The 18,561-nt window shown below is 33.6% G+C and overlaps 1 protein-coding gene across 4 annotated transcripts in view; it reads left to right on the top strand.

The window, feature by feature from the left end:
* PHF3 (PHD finger protein 3) overlaps nt 1-18,561 on the top strand; it is an 84,758-nt gene that overhangs the window by 8,055 nt on the left and 58,142 nt on the right. For 2 of the 4 annotated variants that reach the window (XM_036916259.2, XM_036916260.2), the window contains exon 2: nt 2,335-2,603. The exons of 1 other annotated variant lie outside the window; for it this stretch is intronic. In XM_036916259.2, coding sequence (XP_036772154.2) covers nt 2,360-2,603 — 244 coding nt within the window. In that variant the 5' untranslated portion in view covers nt 2,335-2,359. Of the gene's footprint in view, nt 1-2,334; nt 2,604-15,451; nt 16,709-18,561 lie in introns of those variants that run through there. One more of the 4 variants, XM_036916263.2, reaches the window with a different exon arrangement.

Raw genomic sequence — 18,561 nt, 5'->3', positions numbered from 1 at the left:
GTATTTTTGGAAAACATATATTGCTTATTTAGATCACTATTTAAAATGGGCTGGTTTTCCTTACAGGTTTGTGATTTTGAGCTGTGCCACTGTAACTTCTCAATGTTCTGAATGTCCCCACCACTTGAAAGCACACAGCCAGTAGTTGGTGCAACAGGACTGACTGACCTTAGGTGAAGTTTGTAGAATTTACCACTCATGTTTTATGGGACTGAGTACATTTTCAGTATAGTCAGCATACCATTTTTCTAAGTAAAGTTAACCATTTTGTTTCTAGAGCTGGAATTGCCTTTTTTTCCCTTTTAATTCATCTGAGGAAGGAGGAATACTAACTGCGATGCAACTCTGAAGAGAAGGTAGTTTTGGCCTGTGGTAAACTTCTGATTCCAGCACAGATAAACAGATTTGTTGATAGTCTCGCTACTTAATTTTGTAAACATTTAAGTAAAATTTTTGTAACTTTTAATTACCAGAAACTTGTTATACTAAAATTTATTTGTAATCTAAAATCATATTAGTGGAAGTATTGGTGATGTATGATAATTGATCCTTGAAATAACCAAGTCAGTCAGATAGCATTTTATTATTTCAGTGCTTTATTACTATTTCAATATAGATAAAATGCAAAATTTCAGAAGAGATACTGAAATCCTTTTGTTTAGAAGAGGATTAACTTTTGTGAGAGCACAAACATTTTCTTTTTAAAAATTTTAAATTTGAGTTACAGTAAACTGCATCCATTTAAAAGGAACAGATTTTGGTGGATAGATACACTCATGAAACTATCATTACAACCAAGATTTAGGACGTTGTCGTCATCTGCCAAAGTATCTTCTGGTTCCTTTGCAGTCTATCTCTTATCCAAGGCCCCAAGGAACCACTGATCTATTGGAAAAGTTTTGGGAGATTGTTATTAAAGAAGAGCCTTCAATGAGTTAAATCTCATCAACTTCTAGCTCTGTTGCTCAGTGTGAGAGGTTGTGTTTTGGTCTTGGTCTGTGGAGCCTTGAAACCTGGGTTTGAATCTTGTCTGTTTTGTGACTTTGGGTGAAAGGCATTTAAATTATTTAAATGTTCTTTGTTTTGTAAAAGAAAATTATTTAAATTATTTTGTCTGTAAATACAGCCTATTTATTGTTATTTCTGGGAGTCAATGAATTAAATGCAGGTAAAGTGTTCAGCAGTGTATAATATACACCCTGTACATTGTTGAGCATCTTTGAACTTGCTCTTCCCCATCTTTATAGGAGGAAGAGTTCAAGGACAGTGAGGAAATTTTGGAAGATTGGAGCTAATCTAAAAATCTTTGAAATTTTGGAACCTAAGGTGTTCTGAGTTAATTTGCCAAATTTTCTAGCTAACTGAATATAAGTAGATTTTTTTTGGTTGAGTCTCCTCCCCTCCAGCCTCCCAAAATACATTGGTTCAGTTTTTTCTGAAACCTTTATCGAAAATAGTTCAAGTTTTGATGATTGAGACCTCTCTAGAGCATGGGATGACCTTTGCTGAGCTATACCTAGTACACAACTACAGTTCAAATAGGAGACTAGCTTGTTACCTTTATAGACATCACAAAACTCACTGAAATAAATTTAAATCTCTGATACATAGTTTTCTTGTCATTTTTCTCATTCTAAAAGAGATCCTCCCACTAAAATGTGTGTATGTGCACTTTTGTGCCTGTGTGTGCATAGTTCTTTTTTTTTTTTTTTTATTTGTTGGGTTTAGTTAAAAGTTTAGCAGTTTTCTCCCTTACCCACACAAAACAACTTGTCTCCCTATATTACCTTTTCCCCCACCTCCACAAAAACCTCTCTTTCTCTCTTACCTTTTTAAAAATAACTTAAGTGCTTTGTAAATAAAACAAGACTATTTTCCAGTTTTAATAGGTATGGGACAATTTAAATGAGTTGATTTCAGGTCTCTTAATATGGACTTACTGTAAAAGCAGGGTCTCATTCTTAATTTATAAAATTTATAAAAAGATGATTAAAAACATACTGTTTTTATGGTTTAAGCCATGTAATTCTTTCAAGTGTGTCAAATTAATGGACTATATACATCGTTTTTTTCTTCCTAAAAATAATGGAGTAAACATTTGATAGGATTTCTGGTAAAATGATATTCTACGTGTATGATGAAGAAACATTATTTAGTAAAGATTCTTTCTACATGTCCAAATGTATATTCTAAAAACAGTGAGGGTTTTTTTGAAAACAATTCAGAAATACCTTAAGTGTGTTCTTAGACTCAAAACTATTAAAATAATTGGGTTTTAGGTGATTATCAATTGATAGCTTTATTTCTTATGGTATTTTTTTTGTCTTTCTATAGGGCTGAAAGACACACAGAAGTCTTCATGGATATAGTTGATACATTTAATCATTTAATTCCTACTGAACACTTAGATGATGCCCTATTTCTAGGATCCAACCTGGAGAATGAAGTCTGTGAGGATTTTAGTACAAGTCAAAATGTCTTAGAGGACTCGCTGAAGAACATGCTCAGCGATAAGGATCCTATGCTAGGATCTGCAAGTAACCAGTTCTGTTTGCCTGTTTTGGATAGCAATGATCCCAATTTCCAGATGCCTTGTTCAACAGGTAATTCTTTTTTTTTTTTAAGTCTGCAATTTAAAATAAAAATTTTCAGCAGCATCTTTTTTTTTCTTTTTTATTTTTTTTGAATGAGGGTAGTGAATTTAGGGTTCTTTCCTTTGAGTTTAGAGCTGCTTTTCTAGGCATCAGATTCGATTTGCAACTAAATTTTCTTCCAAGGAATGTGGAATTATCTTCAATAATATTATGAATATAGTTAGGGTGACCATAGAATTTTTCCAAAGTGGGACACTTTTTCAGAATTATAAGGGGTGCTGTTAATAGCTATGTAACGACAAATGAAATAGATTGGGACTCTCCCTGGCAAATAGGAATTGCCTAGCAAATTGGTACATGATGTCACTCTAGGCCTGCTGGAGTCTAGGGGACTAACCTTCGAATTAAATGTATTATCTACACCCATTTCAGATCTTTTGGTATTTTGTCCATGTATCTCAAAACCACAGAAAGAACTCTAGACCTGTGCTGTCCAAAATAGTAACCACTAGCTCCTTATACTGTTAATCGCTTGAAATGAGTCTGGTCTTAATTGAGATGTGCTGTAAATGTATATTAGATTTCAAAGACTCAATATGAAAAGTAATGTAAAATATTTCATCAGTGTTTTAAATGCTGATTACATGTTGAGGTGATATTTTGGTTATATATAATTATAATTAATTTCACCTGTGTCCTTTTTAGCTTTTAAAGTGACTACTTGAAAATTTAATATAACATGAGGCTTACATTGCATTTCTGCTGGGCAGCACTACTTTAGGGTCTGTAGTTGAAGTAACTGAAACATGTAGGTTGTAACTTTCTGTAGAGCCAAACTAATTCTTAAATTACTTCAGAGATATATTAGTATGTGGAAAATGTGTAGGTTTTCTCTTATAAAGCAAAATATTACTGTAAACTTTGGGGTAATTAGCTGTTCTGTAAGCTGAAATTAGATAAAGGAAAATCAGCTTTCCTTCAACTGTTAGACTTTCCCTCAACTGTTCGCTGAAGTAGTTCACAGTAGCTTATGTAGTGATGGTCTGTTTTTCAGTGACTCTAGACTTCTGCACTACAATTTCTCAGTATGTTTTTCATTTCCTTTTAATATTTTCTAGTTTTAACATATTTTCTAATACTTTAACATAATATTCTAATATTTTAACATAATAATACTTAAAGTTTGGATCAGGTGGCCTACTGCTGCTCATCCTTAAGTTTGTCAGATTACTCCGCCTGAAGACTTCAACACTTTGGCTACTAGGAAAATCTTTTAATTTTAATGATTTTAATATTGAGGTCCTTTGAATTGCTTGCCAATAGGTATCTCTGAATTATATACATTGTGTTGTGTCATAGGCTTAACATTTTTTTTTGTTGTATTGTAAATGTTTTAAAGCTTTTAAAATTTTGTTTTATGTATGTATTGTTCAAGTTTTTTACTTTTGGTTCCTGTGTCAGTACAATACATATAATTACCTTTATTGTCAAGCACTTTTTGACAGTGTTTAGTTGTGTGCACGGTTTCACAATTTAGTGCAAATTCAGGAAAAACATTTAATAAATACTTATATTCTTGTTAGTGGAAATACAGTTAACCTTAAGGATGTTATACTGGGAGAAATTGGTAAAAGTGTCATCCTGTTAGACTTCTTATAAAATTCCAGCCCTTTAGTAATACTGGTATTCCTACCTGCTGTCTTTTTTAAAATTGATTTCTGTTGATATGAAAGTTTTTATTGATATGAAGCCTTTTCTGTTTTGGTGAACATTTCTTTTGTTAATTGAAGACTTAGACATCTTTATTGAAGTACTTAATTTTTTTGAGGTATGGTTAATACTTGTTGGTGTTAGTCTATTATTTTGACAAACTTTTAACTTACTTAAGAACCTCAGTTATTTTCTAAATTTTCATTTTTTAAAAATTGGTTTGCCACAATTATTTTTCTTGGTACTGAAGCAGTTTGTATTAATATATATGCAGTAGTATATTTTTAAGATATGTAATGGAATTTGTGGGGGAAACAAAATAATAAAGCTTTTCTGTCTAGGATTTAGATTTCGTTGTGCCATTAGGTAGGGGATTTATCTTGATTGCTTCAAAGTTCCTTTTGCCCTTTGGGATGTTTGGTTCAGTAAAAGCCCTGCCTTTCCTAAAGATAGCAAAATGGAAAACATTAAAAAATTAAAAAAAAATTTGTTTGGAAATAATTTGAGATTTAAGAGAAAGTTGCAAAATTTATTGTAAACTAGTGAAAACTCTGTATGGACAACTTTTATTATTCAGCTATTAACAAACTACTTAAGCTTTTTGCTATGAAATAAAAAAGATGTAGTTCTTACCCAGATGCTTATACCTAGCTCTATAGGTTTTTACTTACTGTCTTGACTGAAGCTTAGATGGGAAATGATTGTATTAGTATTCCTCAGGTCATTGAAAGCTATAGATTGTGGTTATTTTGTAACCTAAGCAAACAAAATAACTTCTTTGTCTTGTTTTCTGCTGTAAGGAACTAAAGGTTGGTTTGCCATAGTTGTTAAAGACCAGTTTTTTTGTTGACATAGTTGAGTGGCTTGCATTATATTCGGCTGTCTCCAAGAATCAGTGTAGCCTTAAAGATTACAAAAGTAGGAAAGAAATGTGGATAGTTACTTTTAGTGCTCTGTCAGATGCATAAAAGTTAAGATACTAATTGTTTCATTTTGAGATAACCATTAGATTTCTGAATTTTTTAAAATGCTTTTGACTCTAAAGTATTTATGTAACCGCAGTGTTTGTATATAGTTTTTAGATTTGTCCTGTAATAACATTTTTTAAAAATTCCACTAAGGAAAATCATTAAATATTGGGTAAATGCTTGATCTTGAGCAAACCAGTTATTAGTATTATTAAAAAATCCTGTTATCCTTAAAATGAAAATAGTATTTTCCCATGTAATAGGTTCAAGATAAAAGATATATTGAACCACTTGGCAGATGTATTCCAAAGTCATTCAAATGGTGTTTGGAAAACTGGTATTATCAGTGTCATGAAGAAATGTTTGTTTTCTCCCTCATTTTATAAACAGATGTTTCCCTTTTACATAGACAACTATGATTCATAAATGTGAAACAAGTCTTATATTTCTGATCTATTTCTTTCTGTGATATATTGAAAAGAAATGTTCAGTGGCTGTAATTTTTTTTATTAAGGTATTGATATACAATATTATGAAAGTTTCACATGAGCAGCATTGTGGTTACTACATTCACCCATATCAGTTCCCCCCTATATACCCCATTACGGTTACTGTCCATCAGCCTAGAAAGATGCTATAGAGTCACTACTTGTCTTCCCCGTGCCCCCACTACATTATGTGTGCTAATCATAATGCCCCTCAATCCCCTCCTCTCTCCCACCCACCCTCACCACCCCCTTTCCCTTTGGTAACCACTAGTTCCTTCTTGGGTTCTGTGAGTCTGCTGCTGTTTTGTTCCTTCAGTTTTTTCTTTGTTCTTATACTCCACACATGAGTGAAATCATTTGGTACTTGTCTTTCTCCGCCTGGCTTATTTCACTGAGCATAATACCCTCTAGCTCCATCCATGTTGTTGCAAATGGTAGGATTTGTTTTCTTCTTATGACTGAATAATACCCCATTGTGTATATGTAGCACATCTTCTTTCTCCATTCAGTGGCTGTAATTTGATTTATTTCCTTAAGACTGAGGACAGACCCAGTGTAGATATATATTGGTATTCAGAGCAGCCCTTCATTCAGATAGCACTTGTAGCTCCTGCATCCTTCAGTGAAATCAGGATGTCCTTTCCAGGCTACATCATGGCTTACAAAATCATCATTCACTAAACTAAAAAAAAAGCCCTGCTGTAGCATGGTTCTTGTAGATTTAAACACTTAGAAGTCATTGAATTCTTACCAGTATCTTGCATATTTGCTAAGAGTTGATTCATATTATGCACTTGTATTTTTTCAATTGTAAAGGAAAATGCTGCTGGCATGCATAAGTGACAGTTGCTTTTGCATCATGAATGCTATTTATAGCTTATGATATCAAACTGCTGTTTAATAAGAATTTTAGCTTTTGCTGCTTTCCTTCTGAGCAAAATGTTGTAATACATGTTAAGACTGGTGTTATAAGCTCCTCAGCAGTGGTGTGATTTTTGTCCATTTTTACTTTTAATCATAACTTGTAGTTTGGGGCTTCTTCATCAGTAGAGGTGGAATTCAACAGTGTAATATTAGAAAAACTATATTGTATTTGTTCTGGAAAAATGATTGGTGTCTAATGCATCACTGAGATTTCTTTAAGTCATTTACGACTTTTTTATGGCTTCATATTTCTCTTGGACAGCATTTCTAATCAGACAGTACAATGAACTAAACAGTGGTTCTCTGGTCCAGTAAAACCCAGTTTCCAGATTTTAATTATTCTCCTTATTTGTACTTTATTTGTGGAGATAGCAGATACTTTGTGCAAGTTACACATGTGCATCTAACTACACATGAATTCTATATTTGCAGTGGGGGTCTTTTTCACTATTTGTTTATTATTCTGAGTTTTTTGTTTTTAACTTTCAAGCCATGATGTTATTTTGAGAACTGAATTTGAACAAGAAAATACAAACTTAGTATGTGTAAAGAACCTCCTGCACATGATATGAAGTATATTGGTTAAGACTGTGTGTATGCTCTTAATTGAATCTTAGGGAAGGTAACCGCTGAGCTTTGTAAGAAAGAAAGAACATGCATAGCTTTGAAGAATAGAACTTTCTGAAAGATTGATGATTGATAACAGTTATCATTTCCAGTTATAATAGAGGGGTTTTGGTGAAAATGGGGTGTGTTTAGAAGACAGCAAACAGAAAAAGGCAAACAACTTGTTGAGATTTAACTTAGTAGAGAAGAGAAAATGGTGGAAAGTGGAAAGTGGAAAGAGTAGGACATAGTAGCAGCCATAGATACTTGATAAGTGACATAGTTTGTCACATTGATGAGAGTTGACTTTTTTTATGGATTAAAGGACAGAACTAGACCCATTAGGTATTTAGATGGGCGGCAGTTAAAGGGAAACAGTTTGGGTAAAAGGAAGAATGGAACCTTCTCCCCCAATAGAATAATAGGGTCCTTGGGAAGATGGGACTTATACTTACTGCATAAGATGTCTGATTCTGGGATGTTCCATCTGGGGATTTAGGTATTAGGTAGTTGTTTCTATTAGGTGACCTTTTATGGTCTGTTCTAACATTAAGTGTCTCATTTTTTCTTTATAAAAATTAGACTGTATTTACTAAACCCTATTTGCAGGCTTGATGTATTTCATTGCTTTTTAAAATTATTTGAAATGCAACTTAAAACACAGTGTTGACTACATGTATGTAAGCAGTTTTCACTGCTCTCAGTTCAGTTTCTTACTATCTCATTTTTTATGCTTTCTGTTTCATAGTGTTCACTTTAGATGTTTTTAATAGATTATGTCAGTTCTTCTCAAACAGGTATTTTCCTTAATCATTGTTACAAGTCATCCTTAGTGCCAAAATAACAGAATTGAACTCAGAGATTAAAAAAAACCTTTAACACAAACACTAACATATCACTTTGTAAATTTGGGAAGTCCAGAGGTAGGGAATTTCTGGTCCATGGCCAGAATTTTCCAGTTTATGTTGTCAGTTTGTATATTTTATGTATATATTTTTTCTTTTATCTCACCTTCATTAAATTGAGCTTTGCTTTCCTTAGCTTAACATAATATAAAGGCAAGTATATTTTGATGTTACTTTGCATTGACAGAACATTTAATTTTATTTTTAATTTAAAATGTGAAATAAAATTAATGTCTTCATTACTGTTACCCTATTATGTTTCACTTTCTTCCTTTCATCTGTTACTTAAAATTCATTCCATTGTTACTCCTGAAGCTGACTGCTTATTTCACTTAAAAACAGAAAGCAAACCTTAGACCAAGACTAGTACAGTTTTTATTCTTTATGTGCTGACTGCATTAAAAAAACAAACAAAACTTACATTTCTATCTTAATACGATAGGCTTTTTCCAAGGTCTTGAGCATACTTTTGGTTCAATTGAATCTTTTTTTCTTGAGATTTGTCTTCTGTCATGGTCTTATTCCTGTCTAGTTCTGTCATGGTCTTATTCCTGTCTAGTTTTTTGGTGTTTTCTAAGTCTAGTTGTACATCTGTCATCCCTGAGCTTCACTGCCCTCCTTGAGTAGAGCTGTTGTTTTCCTGTATTTCATAATTTTTCTTTATGAAAAGACATTCTTAGTAACTTTCTAGTAACATCTGGAAATGTTACTTAATGACATTCTTAGTAACTTTCTAGTAACAACGTCATACTTGACAAATAATTTGCCTTTATATAGAAAACAAAGTTTCTTAAAAACTTAAGGTATTGTTTCTTAGCTTTCTAGTATCTGGTACTGCTTGTGGCTTGTCTGTTGTATGAGACTTGTTGATTTGTTAGGTGGTCTTCCCTGCACCCGTGCTTTAGGATCTTCTATCTTTTGGTGTTTAGTCTTTCATTTATTTTTGCTTTTGGTCACTTGGTGGGCCTTTCAGTTTGGAGAGTGATTCCCTTCAGTTCTGAGAAATTTTCTTGTGTTTTTTCTGCAGTCTCCTATTAGACAGATGTTGGCCCTTCTAGATTAATTACCCATGTTTCTTACCTCTTTCTTGCATCTTTACCATTGTTTTTGCTTTGTCTTCTTAGAAATTCACTGCCATGTTTTCCATCTCACTGAATATTTAATTTTGGCAGTTACATTATTAAGAACTAACTATTTATTGGTTCTCTTTATTCATACCATTTTAAATAGTATTTTGTTGTCATTGGGATATAGTAAGAGTCTCTTGATAGACAGTTTTTCTATATGATTATTTTGTTTTTCCCATAATGTTCTAAGCTTTCTCCAAATGCCTGATTATTTTTGGTTGTTGATGTTAAAAATGACAGGAAATAAGAAATTTATATCAAGCTTTGCTGTGGGATGAGTGGGCTTTTATTAGATAGCCTGCAGTTATTTTAGAAAACCTTTACATACGAGGGTGAGAAGTGCCTTATCATTATTAGGTCTGTTGTTTTCTTTTCATCTTCCAGAAATGTGTTAAAATCTTTCTTCTGCTTTTGTTCTCTTTGTTATTACTTTTTTTTTAACTTTTATTCCTTTATTCTCATACTTAATGGGATTTAGGGAAGAAGAGGAGATAAAAGTCTGCCACATTAAATCAGTGACCCTCTTTAATTAAGTCATAGTAGATACAGAATTTCTGATATTCAGTATTACTTAAGGATTTTGGAACTCTGTCCATTATTATCTTGCCTTGTCAGTGTTGAGTTTTATCGTTTATTTCTTCCATGGTCAGTTTGCATTTTTTCCTTTCTTTTCAAGGTTTCTTAACCTATCCAGAGAAACAACCAATAGGGCGCGTGTGTGTGTGTGTATGTATACATGTGTATGTGTGGGGAGAGAGAGATTGAGATTAGTTTAAGAAGTGGGTTTATGTGGTTGTGGAGGCTGGCAAGGCCCAAATTTGCACTATGGGCTGATAGACTAGAGAGACCCCGGGAAGAACCGATATTGCAGCATCAGTCTGAGGGCAGTCTGGAGACAGAATTTCCTCTTACTTGGAGGACCTCCATATTTTTTTTCCTAAGGCCTTCAACTAATTTAGTGAAGCCCTCCCATATTATGGAGGATAATCAGCTTTATTCAAATCCTACTCAAAGTTTAAATGTTAATCTATTCTGAAAAATTATTTCACAGTAGCATTTAGACTGGCATTTCACTAAATAACTGGGTACTATGGCATAACCAAGTTGACACATAATGTTAACCATCAGAGCAATGTACCAGACTCAGAACATGATAAAATAGTATTTGAATTATTCCTGCTAGTTTATTTATGTGATCATGAAACTAGTTGCAATTTCAGAATTTTTGAGAAAGAAGGTGGTTTCAAAGGGGGTTTGCAGGCAAAGGTAGCTTATAAAGTCCCCAACTTTTTTCTCTCACAGAGTATTATATGCAAAGGAAGTTGATAAAATAGCTAAAATAAGTGGGTGTTAATGTACCAAGTACTACATAAAAGTACTTTGTCAGCATTATCTTATTAATTCATCACAAAAACCTTAAGAGGTGTACATAACTATGATTAATCCCATTTTATAACTGAATAAACTGAGGTTTTAAGAGTGGTTAAGTAATTTCCCAAGTTCACTAATAATTAAGTTATATAGTACTTGGACTAGGATAGATTTTAAGTCTTCCGGCCTTCAGTTAAATGAGTGTTCTTCAGGTCAAGGCTCTAAACTGTATCCCAAATTTCCTTTGGCTTCATAGTCACCAAAATTAGCATGGAGTTTTTTTAAGTTCTGTTTTTAAAAGAACAAATAAGAATAATTGCCTTTGAAAGAATGTGTGCATTTGTAGGAGAGGTTTATGACCACCTGAAATGGCTATTACTAAAGACCAAGGGGTTTTAGGGAGAGAGAGTCACTGGCCAGTGATTTAGTTGGTTATGAATACTAGAGAGATGCACTAAGTGTGCATTTTCAAAGTGCCAGCAGATAGAAGTGTATTGCAAGCTCTGAAAAATATGCTTTATCAGGTAAAGTATTGATTCAGGATTGTATTTGCTTAGGTACAAGGAAAAAAGATCTGGCCTCCTGTCTCCTCATTTTGCAGATGAAGAAACTGAGGCAAAAATAAACATCGACTTGAAATTTTATTAAAAATGGGGTGTTTTGGCTTTATTCACTTATTGAATGTCTGTTTTGTATCAGGTAGTATGCCAGACAGTAGATGTACAATGTTGAGTAAAAATTTGGTCTCTCTTCTGATGGAGCTTAAAGTTTAATGTAGAAATAATTTTCTTGTGATTTTTTTTTTTGAGGGTGCTTAATAAGACTAGTTATTTATTCAACATTCTCTTACTGGGACAGGTAGTCTTCCATGGGCTTTGTGTGTGCTTGAGCTTTCCCGGGGTGTGCCAAGAATGCAAGGTCTTGACGAGTCTTTAACTGGGCCATGAAGAATGAGGTCACATTTGCACCTTCACCTGCCACCTCTTACCCCAGCCAAAGGGCAGGTTTGCTTACTGCTCACTATAAGGGTAATACATTTCCCACACTGTTCTGTATCTCAGCCCATTGTATAGGCATCTAGGACTGCCTGCATTGTCCCTATGGAACTTGGGGATGGAGGGGCAAAAGGGAACTGACATAACAACATGATTATGCCACTTGTTCTGCCAGGATGACAGAATTCTTTGTCTTTGACCCAGTAGTCTCATGTCTGTAATTCTTTGTCTTTGACCCAGTAGTCTCATGTCTGTCAACACTGTGTATAAGTTATAGACTAGTTTATTAGTTTGCAAGTAGGGTAAAACCCCAGACCCTTTATAATTTTCTACATTTCTGTGTCAAAGCTCAGAAATGATTCATGGGGACTTTAATTATTAAAGATAGAAACATTATTAAATATATTATTAGGTCCCGGAAGGTAGGGATTGCTCTGTATATGGGCATACCTTGGAGCTACTACAGGTTTGGTTCCAGACTACCAAAAAGACACAAGTCAAATGAATTTTTTGGATTCCTAGTGCACTAAGAATTTATGTTTACACTATACTGTAATCATTAAGGGTGCAGCAGCACTGTCAGAAAAAGTACATACCTTAATCACTTAATTGCTAAAAAATGCCAACTATTAGATTCCCGTTAGTCATAATCCCTGATCACAGATCACCATAACAAATATAATAATGATGAAAAAGTTTGAAATGTTATGAGAATTACCGAATATGACAGACACACAAAGTGAGCAAATGCTGTTGGAAAAATGGTGCCAGTAGACTTGCAGATGTGGGATTGCCACAAACCTTTACATTTGTAAAAAATATAATCTGCAAAATACAATAAAGTGAAGAACAATAAAAGGAGATATGCCTGTAAAGTGTTCATACAGGCATTAGAGTAGTGCTGGGATAGCACATAGTAAGTGTTCAGTAAATTTTAATGGGGTGGTGGAAGGGAACACAAAGAAAAGAAAATAGTAGGGCGAGGTAGTGGGACCAGAATTAAGATAGTCAACAAAATACTTGCTGTGTGTGGCGAAGAACTGGTTCTTAGATTTCTAGCAGTCATTGTGGAAGAGGAAAATATTCCAAGTGAGAAATTTGCAACTTTAAGGCAATCAACATAATCCAGTGCCAGGAAAAGTATTTCTGACATTAAAACTGGCAAAGAATTGCATCCACAGTTTTATCATGTTGTGTGATACAATAAAAGAAAATCCTTAATGTATTTTCAGTGAACATAGGGCTGCTGCTTATAATATATCTCAATATATATCTCAGTATAAGTGGTTATTACAGGGACTAATATAATGCTCTGGCCTAATACCAGGTTAGATTTTAGGTTATCTTTTCAATGACTAGTCTTGGATATCATTTCTCACATCAGATTATTAAAGTATTGAATGTGAAAGTATCTGAGAACCATTGAATGCAATTACCTGCTTTTTGGCCAGCTAAGTGCACAGACTTAATAAGCTTTATAAATAAACAGGGCCATGTGTGGGATTATGTAAATTAAAGTCTCTGATGGAGGCATTTGTTTGAATAGGAGGCTGCTTTGCCAACACTGGGTAGAGGAGAGAGCCAAGATTTTCCTCAGAAAATGATTTTGGGGCCCTGTAATGCATAAATGGACAGGAGAAACGTCATAATTTCAGATGTAAGTGGAGATTGTTTTGGCATAGATAAATTCTTGTTTTATAGCCCATGGCAGCCTATTGAGTAAAATTAATAGATTCCATCTCCTTTATTATTGATTATTCTTCCACTTGATTATTCTTGCTGCTTTCTTCCAGTCCTGGCAGGGTTGCAGAATCCCTTGTTGCCATTTTCACGGTAAACGCTGCCTGTATTTCTTTGGAAGTCTGTACTTTCTACTTTTACCCCTTGTACTTCTCTCTCGCATATTTATTTGCCTTAGTTGGAGAATGTTCTGGAAAGATTTCTGAAGTGGAGCAACTGGTGGTGGTATTGTCCTCTGTCATCTCTTCTTCCCTAAAATACTGGCTTTCTGTAATTTTGATCTTTTATCATGGATTTTTTATTACATCGTGCATTTTGAATGATAGTTACCAAATGTGTACTTATATAACAAAAGGTGAATTGTCATGGGATGATTAACTATAAGGTTACTAATGCAGAGAAATATCCAAAATGATGACATTGTTCTAAGCCTAATTGATCTAATTCCTGGCAAAGTTTGATCCTGGTAAAAACCTGGTGAAAATTGATCTTTTACCTAATAAAAGCTCTTCCTGTGAGGGTGAAAACATTTTCCTAGTTGGATTGCACAGTTCCAGTGGGTACCAGTCAGAGAATGCAGTGTGAATGATGCTCCCTTCAGTAGAGTGGACAGCAGCCTGGGAATAGTTCAAGGGAGTGAATTTTAATTTATATTTATGTATTTTTATTTAAATGATGTCTGATAATTATTTAATTATATTGTGGTTATTTTAATAGTTTTTATTTGTCTTAAATAGGAGAAACAGCAGATCTGACATACCTTAATGTAAGACTACCAGTTCAAAAAACTAGTCTAAAACTACATTTCTGTGATTATTGGACCACCATGATTTGATCGTGGTGTACTCTAATTGAAAGAAAACAGAAAAAAAAAAATCTCTGTGTTTTGAGTAAGTATCACTTGTTAATTTTATAGTTGTCATTAGAGAAAATATTCTCTTTTGTTATTTAAAAGGGAAAAACTCATAAAATAAGTCTGGCACAGTATTTTGAAGAGAATACATGTTAGATATTAAAGATACCTTAAACTGTGTTAAAGTTAAGCAGGAGAACATAACAGACAAGTCAGTTGTGAAGATGTGTAAGTTTGAATTGACTTTCCTCACTTATAAGGTTAGGAATGGTCATATTTTCAGATTAACTTTCACATGTTTTTAAAACCTTTAATTCAGTTGACTGAGAATAATAATAGAATGAGCTTGCCTCTTGAGTCCTGGTTTTGTGCAGGAGTCTGAAAAGAAGTGTTTTTAAAAAAACCGTTACCATGGAATATTTTGAAAGTATGTGATATGCTTATTGTTGACTATCTTAACATTTTACTGAATTTTCTCACCTTTCTACCTCCCTTTCTTCCCAGCTGAATTCCTTTCAGCCTCATTCTTTATCTGTAAGAAACGTTTTTCCCTCCAGAATTAACTGTTGCTATCCATAACCAGAATCTATTTTTATATTTTGTCTGTGATTTCAACTCAGAATTTAAGCAAGTAAGCTTATAACTTCAGTGTATAGCTTACTTAAACATAATTGATAACTAGCAGTTCCAGAACTATTTATATTATTAAAAGAGAATGTTTTCTAATGCAAGTGATTTTGCAGTTATTGGATGTTTGTACATTTCAACATGGTAGGGAAAAGCCTCGTGGTGCTGTGTGTGGATGGTGGGTAGTAGTTTTTGGGCAGAAAGGTGAATAATCTGATTTTGCAGTTTGAAGGACCAGGGTTCTTAATTTGTTAATTGTTTAGTGTACCAATTTGATCAAAAATACTTCTTATAATCATAGAGTATTACATACTAGATACGCAAAGGTGGATAATTTATCAATATGTTTATGGGTTTATGAATAGCTTTTTAATCTTTAAAAAAGGTGAATTATTCTACTTTGTAATTTAAAAATAACTGGTAAAAAGAAAATCAAGGATCCTTGAGAAAATGCTTTCTTGAACTTGGTTTTGATCTTCTGTTCCTTTGTGTAATCAACCCTGTAATTTTTACTTTTACTAATTTTTTTCCCATCAAGAAGAAAGATGAAAAATGAAATATGTAAGTCTTTTACTTCATTATCTTTTGAGATTGTTTACCAGAAAAGAATTTTAATAAAAGAGAGCTACGTCTGTGATTCTTTTTATAGGACCTTGAGGATGAGACTGTTTGGCTGCTTTAGTGGCTAAGAGAGAAAATAGTTTGTTTTAGGGCCCCACCTTTGGCCCACCTTCCCTGTCCTAGAGATGGGTGTACCCGCCGGCCAGAGGAGTTGAATTTCATAATTCCTTGGCAGTGCAGATCTCTGTTATTAGAGAATTAAGAAAACATAGTTGCTTGAATTTCCCCAAATCGTAGATCTAGGCAGCTTCAGTCTTGTGGCTGCTCCTGGAAATGCTTTCTCTATTCCAGCTTCTCTGTTCTGTTCTGACTCTTTGGCTGTCATAGATTGGTTGTTACTCACTGGGTTATCTTGATAAAAATCCTTGATTTTTGGCCTCTGTTAGTTTCAGATGTGAGTGAGAGGTAACTCCAGCAGTGGTATGAAGGAACGTATTTTGTCATGTAATAGCTCAGACAAAGGTAGCTGAGAGCTGGTATGGAGCTACCCGGTCTCAGGGACCTAATAAGCTCCTCTTACTTTGCACTCTCAGGTATGATCCCTATTTCCAGGTTCACCTCATAGTTTTGAGATGGCTGTTTCAGTTATCGAGTTGAATTCTAGTCAGTAAAAGAGAAAAGGGGAAGGGGGAAGTTGTGTTCCATTCCTTTACACTCATATCCTGAGAATTTCTTGTGCCATTTCTTTCATTCCATTGGCCATAGCTTAGTGGCCACATCTAACAGTAAGGTAGATTGAAAAGTGTAGTTTATTTTGGGTGACCTTGTGCCCATCTAAAAAACAGGAATTTTAGTGCATGAGAAATGATGGCTGAATAGATATTAGGCAGAAACTAGCCAGCCATCTTAAGCACAGATTCCCACTCTGTGGGAAGCTAAAGATCAGGACCTTTTTCTTGATAAAGCTAGCCCCAATTCACAGGTTATTTTGGGAGGTTTGAGTACTTGGCTGGTTTTCAGAGCTGAGCTTGCTTCACTCATTAAAGATTTCTAGGCTATATGTTTTTTTATTCCTAACTGTTGGAACTTGGGTCTCAGTAAAATTCAGGTGTCTTTTATAGATCATGAGCATCTGCTCATATCAGAAATTTTAGAGGGAGACTGAATTCTTGTATTGTTTTACCCTGTAGATGGGTGTCAGAATTGCTACTTGTCCATCTGAGGCTTCATTTTATTAAGGTATTGGCATCCAAACTTTTTGATTGTACATGTTTATCATAAGACATTTTCTCATCAATACTTGTATATATATTTATATGCTGGTCCTATATTAATATATTAATGCCCATTATGTAACACATACAATAGAGACTTTTAAATGATGAGCTGTAGATGACAAATGATATTTACACTTTAAAAATTAGTAATCTAAATTGTCATTGTACAAGAACTTGAGTGAAGCATGATTAATTTCACTTATTTTTTGAAAATTTCAACTTGTCAGTCTGATCTTTTATACACCTGGTTGTAGAGTTTATTTTGATACTTGATTTTAATGGCTGTCATGGATTAAAAAAGAAAGATACATGTTTTCAAGTGGAAAAATTCATTGTAGGATCTACTTATCAAGTCATAACTCTAGTTTTTTGTATATATCAAGTATACAGAGGCATTTATTGCAGCTAAACTGAACATTTCTGCTATCTTCAGTGTGACTGCTGTTCTTTTAAACCAATAGGAAGTTGTCGCATTTTAAAATACTTGCCATTTGAATGCTCAAAACTCACTGAACCTTTCTATTTGGAAAATTTTTATGGTGTCTAGATAAGAGTTCTTACAGATGCATTTTTAGTCACAAAGCACCTAATAATGGGAACATTTCTAAATACCAGTTTTCTTAGTTCACTTATTTTAGAAAAACAATTACTTTCTTATTCGTTACTAAACTGTTACCTTTCTGTAGAAGGGACAGAGATTAAGGGTGCTTATTTTTTCATTTCACATATAGGTGCTTATAGTAGAAAATGCCAGTATGTTTGTAACACTTCCTTATTTGCAAAACATTTATCTCATTTTGTTAGAAAAAAAAGTATAATTCACCCCTAAGTATAACTGTTCTTAAGCACTTTGCTGTGAAATAGAGAACCTCTCTATGGTATAAAGATTTTAATAGTTACTTCCCATTTCATTAAAATTGCTCTATAAACAGTCTACTGTTTATAAAGGTTTTTTTCTTTAATATAAAACTATTGATGACATTCTGTAGCAGTGCATTAATGGTGTCAATTCCAGCACTTAATGCAATTCTCACTCTTCTCTCAGGATCTCTCTTTTTAGATAAATTATGATTGACATGAATCCTGGAAGAATACTATTATCAGTTTGATTAAATATTGGTGAAGTTTAATTTCTTTTTAGTTTTTAGGTAACAGTTAATATGCAAAATAATACTTTCTTGTTGGACAGAGATTGTGTGTGCACCCCTTCAGATATATGTATGCTTTAGGAGATGATCGGCTTAGTGTATACTTACGAAAGTTGCTGTTAAGGGTGTTTACTGAAATGGTAAAATATTTTACTCAAGGGCAGTGGCTTTTTAATGTATACTGACCACTTTTTCTTATTTTCCCCCTGAAAAATTTTGCTAAATACCTGACATACTTTGACTTTGAAGTTTTATAAAATCAGGGAACTCAGGGTAAAATGTGAATTATTTGTAACTCTTTCTGGGTAGTAACATCAGACTTCATCTTAATTTCTTACTCATATTCTTTTGTTTAGTTTTTCTTTTTCCTTTTAAAATATAACTTTATATTGTATGTCTTTTTTTAAGGACACTTTAGATTTGTTTTGGAACAAAGTAGACTGTAAATCAAATATATACTCTTTAGATATCTGATTAAGGATATATTTTGTCTTGAGCATTTTTTCCTAAAAATTTAGCTTTGTATTTTGAAAATTTAAAACATACTGAAACAGAAAGAATAGTACAGTCTATACACATTGACCCACCACCAAGAGTCAACTATTAATGTTTTGCTCCGTTTGAGGCATCCATTTATCAGTTTACCAGTTCACCCATCCAGTCCTTC

The sequence above is a fragment of the Manis pentadactyla genome, chromosome 16 (genome assembly GCF_030020395.1).
Source record: "Manis pentadactyla isolate mManPen7 chromosome 16, mManPen7.hap1, whole genome shotgun sequence".
Classification (NCBI taxonomy): Eukaryota; Metazoa; Chordata; class Mammalia; order Pholidota; family Manidae; genus Manis; species Manis pentadactyla.
Note: the sequence above shows the minus strand (reverse complement) of the source record. Positions and strands in the feature narration are given on the sequence as shown.